Raw genomic sequence first — 19,928 nt, forward strand, 5'->3', positions numbered from 1 at the left:
GTCAGCCCTGTGATGACCTGGCGACTTGTCCAGGGTGAACCCCGCCTTTCGCCCGTAGTCAGCTGGGATAGGATCCAGCTCGCCTGCGACCCTGTAGAAGGATAAAGCGGCTAGAGATAATGAGATGAGATGAGATGTTCCTAATGAACAAACCACAAAGCATTGTAATACAATATTGTCATAAAACGTTGTAATTAAAAAGTAAGAGATTACATGATATCTGTAGATAAATAAAATAAAAAATATGATTTTTAAATAATAACAAAAATACCATATTTCAACTTAAAGTATGTAGAACAATCATTACTGGAAATCTGAGTATTTATGAAGAGAGAAAATACAAGAGCTGACAACTGGGAGCAAAATGATTTCTCAGATTATGTGCTGAACTGAATAAACCCAAATCACGTTAATCGTTCACTCATTTTACAGAGAAAATGCAGAAGTATTCTTTTTTATCTTTCAGGATGGAGGATGCCTGTCTTGTGTTTTCCACCAGCAGCTCGCGCTTAAAAAAGAATAATAAAAGCACTGCCTCAGTGAGCCGCCAGGGGGCGCGACTCGTTTCCCACCCGTCACAACAATTTACCAAAAATAAAAGTATGCGAGAGAGGCGTGTAGAGTTCTTCTCGATTTGTTAGCCAGTGTGGCTAAACAGCTGTTAGCGCACTCATCATGGAGGATGAAGACGTGTTCGATAACTGGGAAGAAGCAGCGGATAGCGGAGTAAGACACTTAATTTAGAGGAAAATGTTTTGCTTCCATTAGCGTGTTGTGGAGGCTCACAGGCCTCACTGCTCACCACAACAACTAACTGCTGTTAGCATCTGTTGCTTAGTCGATTAGCTGAGGTTTGTTCCTGTTCAGAGACTGTCTGCTGTGAAATATGACCGCAGATTAACACAAAGTATTTTTATCTGTGTACTTGTGGATATTTTCTGTCTTTATTCCATATTTATGATTTTTGTATTAATCGTGTTACTTAGCACCCGCTAGCCGCCGGTGTGAGCTAACGAGCTAATAATAGCGTCATCGCGAGTCTCAGGGTCTTAAAAGGAGTCGGATTACAGCGATTGCTTGTGTTTGCAGGAAATCGAGAGGCGACTCGAAGCCAAGCTGAAAATCAGTCAGAAATCTGAGTAAGTCTTTCTGTTTCACATCTTCTCCTCTTTAAAATAACATAATATTAATACGGTAAATAACAGCGGGTTGTCTGTGCCTAAAGAAAACGATTCTTTCATTTTGAACGACTCTTTTTCAAAATGAATCAACGGAGTCGATTCTCAGGCGCGAACGAGTCAAAGCACCGTTCTGAATTCTCGAAGTCGGACATCCGGGTCACTGGTCATGTGACTTCCATGACAACCCAGCCGCCATATTGGTTTAGGTGAAAGGGAGGGAGAAGCCTGTTTGTGTATTAGCATGCCTAAAGGGTGTTGTGTAGCAGGCTGTACAGCCAATTCAATAAAAAATGAAGGTTTAAAGTTTCATATGATACCATTATCGGGTAAAAGGAGAGAAAAATGGCTGAGGGCTGTAAACAGGTGTGAAGTGAGAGCTGATGGATCTGTTAACTATGGAAAGTTATGGGAACCCAAATCTAACTATACATATGCATGTGGTCGTCATTTCATCAATGGTAAGTGAAGAAAATAATTTATAATAGACATGAGTTCTTAGTGATAGTAACAGCTCTGTTATTGTATGAGTTAATTGCCGACAAATGAGCAGTAATAGGTGAATTTGTCACAATAAACATTATGAAAACTTGCTGACGCTTCATAATATAAATCTGTCTGCAAAAACCTGTAAGTCACCATTGTTTTGACACCTGTCCCACCCTTGCTTGCACGGACATAACTCCAGTCCAACAACAATGATTGATTTTCAATTTATAACGAGCTAGATCCTCAGCAGCTAAACTATCTTGATACTGGTAGGACATTCTGCGAGTATATTAAGCTAAAACTAACAAAATCTTACTAAAACACTGAACACTAACAAAGTTGGGTAAAGCATGTTTTCACCTAGTCAAATATGGCGCCTGTTGTCATGTGTTCGTGACGTCACACCGACTACGAGAATTTGTACACATTTAAAAAAAAGTACAGTCTCTGATTGATTGTAGACCTAAAATGCTTTTTAACAAACTACATTATAAATTATCCAGACAGTTAATTCAGTATTCAGTGTTGCGTTTTGGGTCGTGTGGATGACATGGTTCTGATGTTCTGCTCTGTTCTTTATCAGAAGTGTTCCTGTGAAGACGGGCGTGGTGATTCAGGACGAGTCCCTGCCCGCGGCTCCTCCTCCTCAGATCCGTATCCTGAAGCGTCCTCCCAGTAACGGTGTCCTGAACACTCAGGGTACGAGCGCTCGACCCGCACAGCAACCCAAATCTCTGAAACAGAGAGAGGCCGAGTACGCCGAGGCCAGGAGGAGGATTCTGGGGAGCGCTAGTGCTGAAGAACCTGAGCGGGAAAGAGAAGACTCGGACAGGTGAGACATGAAGACGTGCGGGACTTTCTTTCAGTTGTCTGTCCTTCGAGTGCTGTTGATTTACTGGATGTTCGTCTGGAGTTAGTTTAGTTAAACTTTTGTCATTGATTATGTCGTCATTTTATCACAGTCCTGGATTTCCGTGGAGTTGTCTGATTTTATTGCGCATCACTGGAGCTTTCGAGTCTCTTTGTGCTCCAGATACAAGTTTTTAATATCACAGTTTATCATATCTACAAAAACTTCTTCAGAGTTTGACTTCAGATGATTCATTCTGTACTTGTCTGATTTGCATCTAATCAGATTCTCTCCAGATGGGCTTAGCCAGGATTGGGAAGCGGGGGGGCAAATTTTGAAAACTTCATCTTTTTTGGTTCAGTCTGGTGACTTCTGGAGCTGCAGCTGAGCTTTAAAAAGAAATGAAAGAGTTAATTTTAAGTGTGAATTATTTTATTAGGCATTTAACATACATATTTACTAACTTAATAAAATGTTATAACACAGTTTAAATTTAGTTTCTTATTCATTAACCAGAACTTTACAAATCACTGTAATTATCAATAAAATCTTCTACAAATTCCTGCAGTAAAAGCAGAAACCTTAAATTATAACTTCTCATGCACTTAAGACAAAATACAAATTGCTGCAATCAAGTCCTATTACACACAATGCATCTTTTAATCTATACAACAAAGATAACAAATGAGATTCAGCCGACTCTGAAGATTAATATTATGAAGAAAAAAAAAAAAAATATATATATATATATATATATATAAAAAAACTGAAAATAATAGATACCTGTAACAAGTTTTGATTTTACAAAATATACATCATGCAAATGATGCATCACAAAGTGTTAGGAATCATTTTGATTCTGTTAAGTGCAATAAACAGGAGTTAAAAATAAGTGAAATTAAGTTACAAATGAAAGGAAATTTTCCTATAGTTACTTGAAATGTAAATACTGTAAACAATACAAAAAATTCAATAATAATGGTAGTTTATGAAAGAACTATTTAAGATAATGCAAATTTTGGCGAAAGAGGAACCAAAAGAGTGAAAGTGATTATCATGCCGTTACCATGGGAACAGTCTTTTATGAATGTGTAAGTGGGCTCTCAGCGCCGAGTCCAGTGTGACTGAGGAAGGGGATGAGTTTTATGTTTCATCTAATTTAGGTTATTTAAAAACTATAATATTTGGCAGTGGACACACAGGAAAGGTATAAAGTTTCTGTTAATGTTTATCATGCTTGTATGATGAAGAAAACTTGCAAAGATATTTATCTTAATACATGACCTACTCATTCTAAACCTGCCGAGTTTCACCAGCGAAGTTCTCAAAACTCGTAGTATTTTGCTTCCGTTCAAGCCCCATTTCAAAGTCTGAATAATAAGAACGCTACATTTTTTGCGGTAAATTAGATTTTTCTCGATCTATGGAAAGCGTGCCGGGCAGGCCCCGGGAAACTGCTGACCATCGACAAAAATGTTCACAGAAATGTGCAAAATTACTTCACAAAACAACAAAATTTCACAATTTTGTTTAGCATGGGTTAATATAAAATTTATAGGCCTTGTCTGGGGATTTATGGCCGTGTTTTTTGTGACTTGGCCGTGTAAAATATGGCTGCACGGCTCGCTAGCTAAGCCTGTGTCTGCATAACACATTTGCCCCGTGCTGTAAATAAACAGGGTGGGGCTTATCTCTGTAAAGTAATATGGCTCATTTAAGCAGCTTCCAGTATAATGATGTTTCAAACAGCCACCTGTGACACCTCAGTTTGTCCAATGTTGACGGTGTTGCTTTGTACAAAAGCGCTGAATGTGATGTTTGTTGTTAGATGAGACCACTAGGCTTTTTAATAATGCTTTGGTCCTGCTTTTAACGCCATGATTTTTTTCCTCCTCTTCTTTCTGTCCCCTCAGATCAGTGTCGGAGTTGCTCCAGTCGAACAGTAACGTTATTCGGCAGCCCCGGGGGCCGGATGGCACGGCAGGGTTCCGCCTCAGCAGATAGACAGTGAGCACTGGGGACGTAAAGAAAACGAGAGTCGCTTCAGTCAAGATCGCTCGTCCGTCTCCTCCTCAGTCTAAGTGAGGGAGGACGTAATGACCGTGTGATCACTGTTTAGGTGTGTCCACTGTGAGTCTCTCAGTAATGCTCACCAGGGTCCAGGCAGGAATCACTGCGGTGTTCCAGTACGGTTCAAAGTGCCCTTGTCGACTTCCCCTGACGACTCAGACGTGCGCGAACCAGCGGTGCAGCTGAGTGTCCTCCTTTAAACTCTCGACAGTCATATCGTCTCACGACCTGGCTGGATGACTCGCATGTTAAACGCCTAGTGTGTACAATATGAGCTAATTGAAAGTATTTTTTTTTTTTTTAAACGTGTGGTAATTTTGTTTGAGAATTTTTACAACACAATTGGCTGTTTTTTCCCTTTTTCAAAAGGCCGCAATGCCTTCTGGGAAGTTTCAGCTCCTAATGCGTACTCTTGATGTCATCTCGGCCTCCAAAGGGTCATCCAGCGAAGTTCAGTTGAGCTGATGATTTGACGAACCGGGGAGAGGGGGTGTGGACAAGGGCGCATGAACACCCTTCTGAGCTCCAGAAGTTTCCGGGGGGGGAAATAAACCTGTCCCTTTATGATATGTTTCACTGACAATACAGTAATGATCATGTTGAACAGAGGGTCTTTTTAAACAAACGTTTGTCCAAAGATGAAATGTCCACAAAACATTCGACCATGCCAAACTGTGTGAGGAAGAAAGATGGAAGTTTGGCTGTTTGACCCACAGGTTTAGTGCCTCATGCTCAACTGGAAGCCATGTACAGTCCTTCCAGTACCTGTTCGTGACATTAGCCTCTGAAAAAAGCAAAGAGACTTCATCGGTTAAATCCGAGGGAAGGGAGACGTTGTGGACGTTTCATTTTTACCTGAATGTTGATGGCTGGTGAAATAATGCAGTAATACTTACACAGCAATAATGTAAACTGGGCAGGGGGTCGGGAATACAGCTGGAAAACTGTCACCTTATTCTGTGCCTATTTTTGTTTGAAGTATTTTTTCTTTTAAGTAAACGTGAGTGAGAGAAAACGGATTTGCTCCTGTGCTCGTTGCAATCTGATTAAACAGCGCAGTTCAGCATCTGCACTCTTAATGACTGAAGATGGAAGTGATTGGTTTTATTCCAGTCTGTTTTAGTCACAACGGAAGTCATTTGTTTAAAAAAAACAAACAAAAAGAAAACCTTGTGGGATGAGTGTGGATGTGTTTATGGAGAGGTTCCACAGAGGCAACACACTTCTGTGGAAATGTTCCGTGGCGTTTCAGTTGGTCAGACGGCATCTTTTCTGATTGAAACGTCTGATGGAAACGCTGATGTTCTGGATGGTTCTCTGTCGGTTCTGCTGTCACTGTGTCTTTACTCTGTCTGTCTCGAAACCAAACAGCTCCCTGCTCACTTGGTTAATTGTTCGCTTTAGTCGTAAATCACGACAATCAGAAGGAGTTGTTTAAATAAAATAGAAATTGTGAGTTTGACCAAAAGCAGGTGATAATCTAGTAATAACACGAGACGTGACTCGAGTGTTCCGTCATTAAGGACAGAGTTAAAGGCTTGTTTTTAAGCTGCTTATTCTGGCTTAGTGATTTCAGACAGTATCCTTTCACTTCTGCCTTCTTTTCTTTCTCCATCGAGTGTTTATGGTTATTACGACACGAAGCAGATCTAAACCAGCCCTGGGGTTGAAATCTCAGACAGGTTTCTTGCAACAGCCCTTTAACTAAAATAAACTCCAGTCAGATTCCTCAGAACAGATTTATTTTCTGAACGTAATCCAACTCATGTTTCAATGTTTCAAGCTCGTTATTTAAACGTGTGTGGTGAAAAAGTATTTGTCTGTTTATTTGAGTTGTAGAGCTTTTTATTCCTGATCTTTCTGCAGCCAGACCATGGTTTGGCTAATTCGCTATGATTTCTCAGCCTTGATCTTGTTTTTGAAGTGTCATGGTTTGAATTAAATCCATCTCATTGCTCTGGGAATGGCACAGTTTCATTTCTTGCACTGTAAAAAAAAAAAATCCCAAACCCTGTGCTGTTTTCCAGACCCCCTTTTTTTTTTTTTTTTGATGAAAGTCTCCTTAAAGTAAATGCCACTTGTTATTTTTATCTACTGCCTCATGAGACTCGCCTTTGAGCCCGGATTAATCCTGCTTATAGACAAGAGTTTCACTTCCTGTACTCAGAGACAGGTGTTTGTCTGCACACAGGAAGTTGTCACTGCATAAATCTTCACAAGCCTCTTTTTCACTTCTCTTTAACTGACCTGAGACTTGACCCAAACAGATCATGTATTAAATATTGTTTTCCACTCAGTTTCCACTCACTTTTTTTTTTTTTTTGTCTTATAGGTTTTTGTTTTTGATCTCTGATGCGTTCACGCATTCAAAAGTCACTGAATCCTCATTGAACACTCGTGATCCAGATTCAGACCCACTGAACAAACTGTCTGGCCAAGCGTGAAATGTACACAGTTGTGCATGTAGCTGTGTTGAGCCAGACGAGGAGGGGAGAGTGCAGACTTCTCACACCAGACCGGTCACATATCATCATCAACTACATTCATTTAGGGTCAGGAGGAAATTGTGAATTTTTTTTGCAAAATGACCTGAAATATAAAGTTCTCCTCCTCCTCCTATCTGATCCCAATCCTTATGCTCTCTAAAATGTGGGGTTTTTTTTTTTTAACTAAAGTTTTCCTCGTCATCTTAAAATGTCCACTCGTAATAGAGTAAAAGAAGTGACTGGACTTTCTCACCTTTATGTTTCTCTGTTCTCAGTAAAAGAAGGGCCGTTGTAGAGAATAGAAATCTGTTCCAGATTCTAACAGGAGTGGAGTCACGCTGAGTTGGTTCTCGTACTCCTAAAGATATCAGACCACGTTTTTGAGTCCTGGCAGGGATTCCTCTGACTGACAGAAAATGTATTTTCATAGAACTAAATACAAAGCATCTTCAGCATAACAATCACTGCTTGCACACAAAGACCAAATCTAGAACCCTGACATGTTCTCCAGTTACCACGCTGACAGATTTAATGGCGAACAGAAAGAGTTCTGAAGAACCCGTTTTTAATAAGCTGAGAACCCTAACCTTGACTGAAGAACCCTGTATGTGACTGATTTTGATATTTGATCCCGTTGTGGTGGGGGTGGGTCAGGAGCTGATTCCCATCTCTAATCAGGACAAACTGTAAATTATTGTGACTCAGGAGTGTTCGTGAGGATTCATAAACAATAATTACGTCCTTCATGAGGATTTGGGCTTCAGTCGAAGTGTTTTTTCCCCACAGTTCTTTGCCTTGTTTAGTGTGTTGTCTGATGTCATTTTTTTTTTCTCTGATTCTTTCTCTGCACTGAGGTTTACCAACTCCATCTGTCTGCTCAGAAATAAACTTTATTCTGGAGGATTAACCTTGTCTCTACAGATGTTCATTTTATGTGCATTGTTAACCATATTATACTACCAAAAGTATATGTCCCCCTGACCGTCACACCCATATGTGGTTCTTCCACAAAGTCAGATGCTCACAGTTGTATAGAATGTCTCTGTATTCTGTCGTATTACGGTTTCCCTTCACTGCAACTAAGAGTCCAAACTGGTTCCAGCATGACGATGCTCCTGTACACAAAGCGAGCTCCATAAAGTCGTGGTGTGCGAAGGTTGGAGTGAAGAACTCGAGTGTCCTGCACTGAGCCCTGACTGAACTCAACCCCACTGAACACCTCTCCTCAACCTCAACATCCCAACAACCTCACTAATGCTCTTGGAGCTGAATGAACACAAATCCCAACAGCCACGCCCCAAAATCTAGTGGAAAGCCTTCCCAGACCTTAGAGTGGAGCTCATTATAACAACAGTAAAGAGGAATAAATCTGGACTGAGTCGTTCAACAAGGACTCTGATAGTCTGGGGTGCACATACTTTTGCCTTTTCTGTGTTTTTAAAATTCTCTTTTAAAGTAGCCTACTATTTTTTTTTATAATTTGCATTTACAGATTTCATTTCAGTTTATTGTTGGTTGTTTAATTTATGTAGCAGGCACTTAAAACTTTTTGGACTGAAATATGTATTTAGTAGAGGGTCATAAAAAAATCAAACGGAGGCTACAGTTTCCAGAGAAACAGGATGTTTGAAAGTGCTTTGAAACCAGTTAATATTTGATTGATAGATATCTTTGCAAATAATGCATGGGAAGTACATGTAAAATAGTAAATAATATCTAATAGAAATTAAAAATAGTTATTAAAAATTCTAAACTGTTATTTCAGACTTTCTCAGGCATGATTAAAGTCGGGCTCTGATCAGGGCTCAATCCTAAATGGAAATAAAGTGCACTAGACAGGACCCGTTTTATAGCCGTGTTTCATTCCCTGTAGGGAGATTTCAGACACAGCTCTGTGACTTTTATTCTGTACTTTCTGGCAGTCGGTGTTAGACCGGAAATGCCCTGCACACTTCCTCGCTGTTGTTGCTCAGGTGAGCTGACTGAGAAGTTTGTGAAAACAGCAGGATGGCGGATGACACATACGAGTCGATTCTGTGCGTTAAACCGGAGGTACACGTGTACAGGATTCCTCCCCGGGCTTCGAATCGGGGATATCGGTGAGTTTGACGAAGCCTAATAACTTCATTAACGACACTTTCCCCCTCACCGGGGAGCTCGAGCTCGGTGACACGGATGTCAAAGTTCCGGCATGATCATACATATGCTAATTAATCGAGGAATAAAAGGCAGTGATTGGGTCGCTGTGACATACACGGAATTTGCATAAATGTATACTTTTTAATAAGAGCGCGCGAGTAAAACTGCTCGTGACTGGAGTTTTCTAGAGTTGTGTTAGCTTGTTGCTAATTACAGGTTTTTTCACCCTAACAAGGCAAAAGAGGTCGAAATAATTAAAAAATAATAAAAAAAAAGATTCATCACTTTTATATTGTGAGTCGAGGTGAGTGTTTCCTTTTGAACGCTAACTAAAAATGTTAGTGTAAAAACATAATTAGAATTCGGGAACTGATGGTTAATGGCACGAGACCTGACGGAGTACGGTGGCCCGGATGGACCGTGTGGACGCGCTGACATGAAACCCGTTTATTAATATTTCATAATATTAATTCACAGCATATTAAAAGCCTCCCGACGAGCTTTACAGTAAAATATTCATTTCAAAGAAATTTAACACAAACAGAAGTGTAATAAATCAGTAGTAATAAAACAATTTAAAAATGTAATTCAGCAGCTACAGGGATGAAGCTTAATATTCATCTCTGCACAATACCATCAACGTTTACTTTTCTATAAATAATGACTTGTTGTAACTTGTATCACTGACACTTGCTTAATTATCACCTGTTCACGTGATGCAAACATCTGGTGCAGTAGATTGAAAACTGTTCATCAGCCCATCACCTTTTAGAAGGAATAGACACAAGGAATTATCACTGAGACAGAATAAAATACACATAACTAACGTGAAGCGATTGTCATGTACCAGGAAATTAAATATCTTACCTCTCAGGATAGAGTCCAAATGAAATTTTAACCTGCATTAATTATTACTGAATATAGACATGACATAAGGCAAATTGATTACTAAAGATGCTGCTGCAGAAAGTCTTGAGGTAATCAGTATAAAGGTTGATTTGACTGTGAATTTAAAGTAGCAGTATGTGACTTGGGATTTTGAAAGCATCTCTAGGAGAGCAAGTTACATAAAAACATTGGGTTTTGTAGCATCAGTTAATGCCATGACTGTAAGGGGATGAGTTACGACACATTTATGAAGTGTTCAGATTGTGCAGTCAGTCCATAATGAGGACTGAGTCCCTCAGTCTGAACCAGCAAATCTCAAGATTGAAGAAATTAGCCTTTAACTTTCCTGGATGACAATCAGCAGTGCAAGAGTGCAGGTTTTTCTGTGCTGGCTTAATCATTAATAGTTAATATAAAGTCACATACTGCTGCTTTAATGTGATTAGTGTTTGTTATGCAGTGCTGCTGACTGGAAGCTGGACGAGCCGGCCTGGAGCGGCCGCATGAAGATCACAGCAAAGGCCAAAATTGCGTTTATCAAATTGGAGGACAGGAACACAGGTGTGTGTGTGTATGAGAGCAAGCACGTCTGACTGAGACTGTGATGTCTCATGTGTCTGTATGTCTTTGCAAGTGTTCTTATATCGGTTGTCTGCCCAGGTTCTGACGCTGTGTGTGTGTGTGTGCAGGTGAGCTGTTTGCGCAGGCTCCAGTAGATCAGTATCCCGGTCCATCCGTGGAAGCCGTCACAGATTCCAGTCGTTATTTTGTGATCAAGATTGAAGATGGAAGTGGTAATAACACTGTTATTAAAGTGTTAGTGTGTGTTTTTAATTATTAATACTCATCATTCCTTGTTGCCTAGCAACAGGGATTTTTTTTTTTTTTTTTTAAATTTGCCCACTTATTGGCTTTCATTTATGAAACGAACGTACAGCAGAAAACTGGGCATTTGGTCATTTTCACAAAAAGCTCAGCCTTTATCAGTGTGGACGTGAGTCTCACCTCATGTACACGGGTTTTGAGTCCGCACGGACGTGTAGTGCAGCAGAGTAAATCTGACTGAGTGGTGAATTGTTATTAGAGCGTATATTAACTGGCATCTAAGCACATGTAGCCACATCCTTTATTCATCACTTAAAAATATGTAACGTCTGGCAAAAAGTTATACTTTGTAAAGGCTTACATTGATTGTGTCTTATATTCCTAACATATTTTCAAAATGTTTACAAATATGTGAACGGTTAACAGTTTTTGGCGTAAGATTAATTTCTCTTTCGTTTTGAGATGGCTTACTTTCTACTGGTAATATTACAAGCAGTTAATAGCAGTGGGTGGGCTCACTGATTTACAATGTGACGGGTTCGATGTTTATTCAGTCATCTGTTTAAAACAAGAGCTTTGCCAGTGGCACATCTGGCTCTGTGAGAAGACATCTACACATCTGTATAACACGGCAGGGTTTTTCAGGAGTCAGGTTCCCTGACCCCCCTTTTTTATTAATTAAACTGATTATTAATTAATTAATTAATTAATTAATTAATTAATTAATTAATTAATCAATCAATCAATCAATCAATCAATCAATCAAGAGTGACAAGTGGCTATTAAGTCGCTTTCGTCTCTAAGGTATCCAGGGTGGTGGTATGGCAGCATGAGGAGCAGAGGACATGTGTTCTCTCTGTGTGGCTTCAGGCTGGTTTGTCCACAAACTTGCTTTTGTAGAAAGGCATTCATTTATTGTTCATGCTGAGGTCTGAACACCACTATAATTCATTCCGTTGGATTTGAGATGTTAGAGCTTCTATTTTGAGGGCGGAGAGGATTCAAATTACACATCTCCTTGTTGTAAAGTCTCTCTCAGGGTGCAGCCTCTAAACTGAGAATGTTTTTAGGGATGTGGTGATTATTGAAATGACGATGGTTTTCAGCCACCACATTTATCAACGCCCTGTCATCTTTATACTGTGACTGGCGAGTTAATGAATGTTTAATGAATCTTGCATGAACTCGGCCATATGATGATTTCCGCACTCAGGTCTGCGCTGGTTTCTAAGCTAGATTGATAATTGAGGGCTGTTGTGAGCGACTTGTTCATGAGTTTATTTTACTCACACCGTAGCTCCATTACTTCACTCATGACCTTTATGACACTTTCGAACTGTTAAGCTTTTGAAATATTTTAGAATTAAAGTATCTCTCTTTCTCTTCTCTTTGCGAGTGTTATTCAGTTGTTTGTTCAGTGAATTTGGGACTCTGAACATTAAATAATTTCACACACTCAATAGATATTAGCACTGATTTGTTAAGCATTTATTTTTTGCTATTACAGTGTAATTACTATCATCTTGTTGTGTTTGTTTTTTTCAGGAAGGCACGCGTTCATTGGGATCGGCTTTGCTGACCGTGGAGACTCGTTTGACTTTAACGTGGCTCTGCAGGACCATTTTAAGTGAGTCAGTGAGACAATACGGCGCTTTCTGCACACACCCACACACCACAGCGTTTTATACTGTAAAGGAAAAGAAACTCCAACTGACTGATGTTAAATTATTTAATTTAAGTTTATCTCTCTCTTGTGTTTCAGGTGGGTGAAACAGGAAGGTGAACTGGCCAGACAGGAAGCCAATCAGAGCACAGCTCCTAAACTGGACCTTGGCTTTAAAGAGGGACAGACCATCAAGATCAGCCTTGGGGTGAGAGAGAGAGAGAGAGAGAGAGAGAGAGAGAGAGAAAACATGGATTAAGTCCTGATGATGCATCCAGTCCTCACTTGTTTATTGACACCATCTGAAAATGTTGGGATTTTAATCTCTTTCTAAAATTAAATCCAGAAAATTCTTTCAAATTGCCCCAACAAATCACCCAGAACCAAAAATGTCTTACTAACATTGACCAGTGCTGAGAGAGAGGCAGTGTGGTGAAATCCCAAATTATACACAAAACTGTTCGGTGTGTATAAACAGAACGATTAGCTGTTGGCATGATGAACAGATTGTGAACCTGAGCACCCAACACGTTTCTCTCTCTGCCTCAGAACATGAAGAAAAAGGACACAGCGGGAGCTAAATCTCGTCCCGCTGGCACTGGGGGTCTGCTCCCACCACCTCCTGGTGGGAAAAGTGGTGGACTCCTCTCTCCTCCTCCTGGCTCCGCCCACCAGACTGTTGCACCCACTCAGCAGAGCATGGGTAATATTCATCAAATAAATTTTCTCTCTGGTTAAAGCATGTCCTCTCACAGCACACTCGAATCCAGTTCATTAATCAGAGATTTCAGAGTCGACTTCTGAACAACCTCCATGATATGACCGTGATATTCAGTATTTCAGATTTTCTTCTGACTCGACTCCAGCGTGGTTCAGTTCTATCCACACAGGGCCAGGGTGGAGCTGCAGACATCCATTCCAGCCACGCGGGACACACGCAGGCTGATCGCTGATTGGGGCGTAAAATGGAATCAGGTGAAGCTCCTGATTGGCTGGAATGAAAACCTGCAGCTACACCTGTGTGAAATAAGACTGAAGATCTCCACAGTCATCGGAGACGTCCACATTAATACGCTTTAGTTTTAAAACGCATCACTCTTGTGCCGTTTCTCTCTGGCGTCCGCATGACTCTGGAGTTTCCGAGGCCCTAAAACGGAGGCTTTCGTAAACGCCCCAGCCTCGTTTTAGTTTGAAAACTCCAGTTTAGCGTTTGAACAGACAGAAATGGAGACGTTTGGAAACGATCGTTTTGTGTTTTGTCCTGTCACATGACCTTTTTCCAGAACAAAACAAACGGCGTCAGCCTCAGCTACCAGTGGTGGCTGCAACACGGATAACGAATTACAAGCATGGCTGACCTTGTTGTCTTTGCTCGCAGGTGTTGTGAGGTTAAATTCTGCAATAATGCTCCAAGCAAAGAAATCACTAGTCTTCATTTTCATGATTGCTGTTCCTCATTTCTAGAATTTTCTGCAACTAAGCAAATGACTGCAGTGTTGACAATCTGCTTCCTGTTTATACTGGCACACACATACCCAGTGTACATGAATGGTCATGCGATGTGTGTTTTCGGGCGTGTTAATGTGGAAGGCGCTTATTTCTGATCCGGAGCTAAAACACTCTTCTGGATAGAGGTGGTTATATTTTCAAATCTAAGATGTATTAATGTGGACATAACTTTGGTGATTCTCTCTCTCTCTCTCTCTCTCTCTCTCTCTCTCTCTGCAGGGTTGTTGCTGGATTTTGGAGCTCCGGCTCCTCAAACTCAGGTGTCTCAGGACCTGTGGGGGGATTTCACTGCTGCTGGATCAGGGTCAGTATCAGAACCCTGGGGGGGAGGGGTGTGTGAGGGAGTTTTGTTTTCATTAGGGCTGTTTCAGGAAGGTTTAGGCCCTGTCCACATGGCAACGGATTCAGGTGAATCTGATAAAATTGTTTATCGTTTCGGCCTGGCGTCCACACGGCACCGGCGTTTTGGGTGCCCCAAAACGAAATCTTTTGAGAACGGGTTCCAGAGTGGAAAAATCTGGCAACGGCCCCGTTGCGAAGTCGTCTGGATGAGTAGAACGGATTTGTTTACGATGACATCACAACCACATGACTGTCAGTGCTTCACGCCGGGTAGAAGTGTAACGAACTCGATGCGAGTTGTCAACAAATCCTATAACTAGTCCAAACACTGCGGAAGCAGTAACCAAAACCGCGCACCGCCCGTGCGCTTTCCAAAAACAAAACCAATCCCGCCAGCAAAAATAGGAAAAAAAGGAGCCTCTTCAGATGTTGGTTTAAGTCCGACAATACATTCCTCAAAAAGGGTGTAGAAGAAAGTAATCCATCAACGTGTAGCATTCAATTTATTCCGGACCATTAAAGAATTCTGGAGGATATCAGAATGTTGGCGTACCGGCTTCCATCTACCCCCATTCATTCCTCTTTCCGTGTCTTTCGTTTTACGCTACTGATTAATAATCAAAACTTTTTATGTGGCTAAAGCTACAGAAGAAGGGATTTATGCGCATGCGTCTACTTCTTCTATTGTTCTGGTGTCTCCAGTGGGACCGTCTTACAGCGCACCTAGAGGTGTGGCATGTGTATTGCATCGTTTTCAGCAAGCGTTCCGTTGCCATATGGACCTGAAATGTAACTGATCCGTTGCCCATGTGGACGCGATATTTAAAAAAAAAAAAAAAAATCTTGTTGCCGTTGTCGTGTGGATGTAGCCTTAGCCTGGCCCCACACTGGAGGATAATTGGGCTGATTTTCTGTGCCATATTTTGTTTTTCATTGCAAAGCATGCACGCACGCACAAGTGCAACCAGTTGATGATGGCGGGCCGCCTCCATGTTTATTTTGCTCCGAAGTCATGTTTGATCACATGACTTTCTGTGAGATTCAAAGTCCCTGGAATCATCACTTTGTTTTAGTAAAGTTGCCAAGTGTGTGGTTCTGCGTCTTGACCGAGTCATCTAGTTTGTGTTCTTTTCATTAAAAATTTTTTTTAAAAAGAGAGAGTTGAACCTGTTATGTCTGTCGTCTCCCACGTTGTTAAATTCAGTTGAGTTGAAAATCCTCTCGTGTGCACCAGGCATCACTGACAGAACTAACTCAACTTTAATAATGTTTCTGTTCTTCAGTTTTAAGAATATTTGTGTGTTTAATATCTTGCACCACTTTTTTTTTAACAAAATGGCTGAAGTAGATTTCGAACATCAACAAATTAAAAAAATTACTAAACAGATATACAGTGGGGCAAAAAAGTATTTAGTCAGCCACCAATTGTGCAAGTTCTCCCACTTAAAAAGATGAGAGAGGCCTGTAATTTTCATCATAGGTACACTTCAACTATGAGAGACAGAATGGGGGGAAAGAATCCAGGAAATCACACTGTAGGATTTTTAATGAATTAATTGGTAAATTCCTCAGTAAAATAAGTATTTGGTCACCTACAAACAAGCAAGATTTCTGGCTCTCACAGACCTGTAACAACTTCTTTAAGAGGCTCCTCTGTCCTCCACTCGTTACCTGTATTAATGGCACCTGTTTGAACTCGTTATCAGTATAAAAGACACCTGTCCACAACCTCAAACAGTCACACTCCAAACTCCACTATGGCCAAGACCAAAGAGCTGTCAAAGGACACCAGAAACAAAACTGTAGACCTGCACCAGGCTGGGAAGACTGAATCTGCAATAGGTAAGCAGCTTGGTGTGAAGAAATCAACTGTGGGAGCAATTATTAGAAAATGGAAAACATACAAGACCACTGATAATCTCCCTCGATCTGGGGCTCCACGCAAGATCTCACCCCGTGGGGTCAAAATGATCACAAGAACAATGAGCAAAAATCCCAGAACCACACGGGGGGACCTAGTGAATGACCTGCAGAGAGCTGGGACCAAAGTAACAAAGGCTACCATCAGTAACACACTACGCCGCCAGGGACTCAAATCCTGCAGTGCCAGACGTGTCCCCCTGCTTAAGCCAGTACATGTCCAGGCCCGTCTGAAGTTTGCTAGAGAGCATTTGGATGATCCAGAAGAGGATTGGGAGAATGTCATATGGTCAGATGAAACCAAAATAGAACTTTTTGGTAAAAACTCAACTTGTCGTGTTTGGAGGAGAAAGAATGCTGAGTTGCAGCCAAAGGACACCATACCTACTGTGAAGCATGGGGGTGGAAACATCATGCTTTGGGGCTGTTTTTCTGCAAAGGGACCAGGATGACTGATCCGTGTAAAGGAAAGAATGAATGGGGCCATGTATCGTGAGATTTTGAGGGAAAACCTCCTTCCATCAGCAAGGGCATTGAAGATGAAACGTGGCTGGGTCTTTCAGCATGACAATGATCCCAAACACACCGCCCGGGCAACGAAGGAGTGGCTTCGTAAGAAGCATTTCAAGGTCCTGGAGTGGCCTAGCCAGTCTCCAGATCTCAACCCCATAGAAAATCTTTGGAGGGAGTTGAAAGTCCGTGTTGCCCAGCGACAGCCCCAAAACATCACTGCTCTAGAGGAGATCTGCATGGAGGAATGGGCCAAAATACCAGCAACAGTGTGTGAAAACCTTGTGAAGACTTACAGAAAACGTTTGACCTCTGTCATTGCCAACAAAGGGTATATAACAAAGTATTGAGAACTTTTGTTATTGACCAAATACTTATTTTCCACCATAATTTGCAAATAAATTCTTTAAAAATCAGACAATGTGATTTTCTGGATTTTTTTTCTCATTCTGTCTCTCATAGTTGAAGTGTAGCTATGATGAAAATTACAGGCCTCTCTCATCTTTTTAAGTGGGAGAACTTGCACAATTGGTAACTGACTAAATACTTTTTTGCCCCACTGTATAACTTCTGGGATTAAGTTTAAGAAGTGATATATACCCTGTCCACACTAGGGATTTTGTACCGATATGATACTACTTTCGTACCGCAGCACCTGTCCACACTAGCATCTATACCGGTACTGTAGCGGTATAACTGTATCAGTACGAAACCCACAAATGTATGGGTTTCGTACCGGTACAGTATCGGTACTGTAGCGCTTCGCTGTAGTGTGGACAGATGAAGCGGTTCTGTATCGATACAAATATAATGTGCAAAGTCACACACCTCAATCGATGTCTTCGCTGAATAAAATAGTGAAGAACGGAGATTCGTTTGTTTCTTTCTCAACTGCCTCGCGCGTTTTATATGATTCGACTGAATAAATGACCACCAGAAATACAGACTGTACATTGACAACAAAAAGCACACACACGTTGTTTCATCCACCATATTCTCGGAAGGAAGTTACTCGGTAACCACGGAAACATTTCACGCATGTGCATTTCAACTACCGTGAAAGAAAACCGCAAACATTTCTCGCTAGTGTGGACAGATGCACTAAACTGTACCGCTATACTTTGTATCGATACAGTTATACCACTATCGTACCGGTATATACTGTATGTGAATACAGCTTTAGTGGTATTGTATAAAAAATAAATTACAAAATTATTAGTATTATTATTCATACAGCAGGATCAGTAGTCAAAGAAGTGTTTCAGTTTCTGAGCAGTTCTGTCTTTCTGCAAAACAAATCTAAAATCCCTCAAGTACAGTTCATCAGGGTTTTTTTTTCATCATAGTCCTTGATATTTTGTACTCATTAATTTGAAATCTCTCTCTCTCTCTCTCTCTCTCTCTCTCTCTCTCTCTCTCTCTCTCTGTGTGCAGTACGACTCAGGAAACAGTGAAACCAGGATGGGTGCAGTTTTGATTGTGTGAACGGGTATACACGTATGTGTATGAGGGCAGGAAGATACACACACACACACACACACACACACACATGCACACTCTTACATAAGGACACACCCAGTTTGCCCTCAGAGAGAGGTAGATGAAAAGCTGGAGAGAAAACACTGAATGAAATCTGAGATCTCTCTCTCTCTCACACACACACACACGGACGCACTCAGTGAATTGTCATGTGCACACGTTTGTACGTTTTGAGCTCACTGAAAAGAGTGAGGATCCACATTCCACTTTTTTGTTTAGGAAAAGTATTTTTGAAGTGTTTTTTCTCTCATGCAGTGGCTTTTGCTTTCATTTGTTGCTTTCTGTTTTGTCTTCGTTAATGATCATGTCGTTTACTTTCACGCTTTTACTCAGAGCGATGTGAAATGCTCTTGCAGAGCCGAGCAGCTGAGGGTTATACAATTACCAGTATATGAAAATCTTGGACTTGAGGGATTTGATCTCATGACCTTCCTTTTTCCTTGGTCTCAGTGTTTTAGATGTTGCTGTTCATTTTCCTGTGTGTTTGCAGAGCCTTTTTGGTTTTATACACCAAGTTGCTGATCTGAATTATTTTATTTTAGGGCCCATGAAGGAACCAGTGACCTAAAAAAGAGAAAGTTTTATTTGTAAATTGAAGGTTTAAAGTAACAGTTTGTACAAAATCTTTTACACACAATGGAGTCAGTTAGCAAAACTGCAGAAATATTTGTAACTCCACACACACTTGCAGCATGTTAAACCAGAGGCTGGAGACTTTCATTACTGAGCCTCGTAGTGCAAAAAGCTCCGAGTTCACACACTAAACATGTCCTGGAGCAGATTTCTGGCAGAACAGCTGCTGGGATGAAGCTCGAGTGTGTGTGATGGTCTGATTTTCCTTTATGACGCAAACTCACATTTCTCTGATTGCATTTAATCAGAAATCATTTGTTTATGTCAGTACAGGTTTTATTCTCTCCCCTACACACACACACACACACACACACACACACACACATGCATTTTTATGATCATGCTCTAGAATTCATTTTCTTGACCATGATTAGGATTTACACATTTAGTCTCTTCCCAAGTGCCTTTAACAATAGAAACACATGTATAAAATGTAAAGCAGCACTTTTACTTGTAAATAAAATCTCTTTTTTTTCCCCTTTCTGTCACTTGTCATGTGTTTGATGTCTTCTGGTTTGGATCACACGACGTCGGCATTTTGAAGACGGATCATTAACCCAGGAAGCTTCGTTCAGCTTGAATATGATGCCTCATGACGTGGGGTTTGTGTTGAGCAGCTCTGTGATCAGTGAAAGGCGACACAGCTGTGAAACGCGTGTTCAGTTAGTGAAGACAGCTCGTTTGGCAAATCCTTCTGGTACGCTTTCCTCCTGCCTCAGTAGGATAATCTCATGACTGAGGAGAGGAAACGAGGAGGCTTCTTGATGAGATGAAGCACCTACAGTTCAGGTTCTGAGGCGAGACACAATGCGAATTTCACCAGGCTGCAATAAGGGAATAGATCGGCTCGATATATCGATGATATATAGAGAAATAGGTTTGGCGCT

General features: G+C 40.9%; 2 protein-coding genes across 2 annotated transcripts; both read left to right on the top strand.

Annotated features, from left to right (window-relative positions):
- The first annotated feature begins 507 nt into the window (after positions 1-507).
- On the top strand, positions 508-7,980 carry LOC132874572 (SUZ domain-containing protein 1-like). Its single transcript, XM_060910866.1, has 4 exons — positions 508-726; positions 1,090-1,139; positions 2,251-2,499; positions 4,431-7,980. Exons 1-4 carry the CDS (start codon positions 676-678, stop codon positions 4,519-4,521), a joined length of 441 nt encoding a protein of 146 aa, XP_060766849.1. The 5' UTR covers positions 508-675; the 3' UTR covers positions 4,522-7,980.
- A 1,039-nt stretch (positions 7,981-9,019) lies between these two features.
- Positions 9,020-19,524, top strand: necap2 (NECAP endocytosis associated 2). The gene is made up of 8 exons (XM_060910864.1): positions 9,020-9,172; positions 10,561-10,661; positions 10,790-10,894; positions 12,471-12,552; positions 12,688-12,796; positions 13,138-13,291; positions 14,317-14,401; positions 18,304-19,524. The coding sequence occupies exons 1-8, from the start codon at positions 9,081-9,083 to the stop codon at positions 18,344-18,346; spliced, it is 771 nt and encodes a 256-aa protein (XP_060766847.1). The 5' UTR covers positions 9,020-9,080; the 3' UTR covers positions 18,347-19,524.
- Positions 19,525-19,928: the final 404 nt, after the last annotated feature.

The sequence above is a fragment of the Neoarius graeffei genome, chromosome 26 (genome assembly GCF_027579695.1).
Source record: "Neoarius graeffei isolate fNeoGra1 chromosome 26, fNeoGra1.pri, whole genome shotgun sequence".
Taxonomy (NCBI): Eukaryota; Metazoa; Chordata; class Actinopteri; order Siluriformes; family Ariidae; genus Neoarius; species Neoarius graeffei.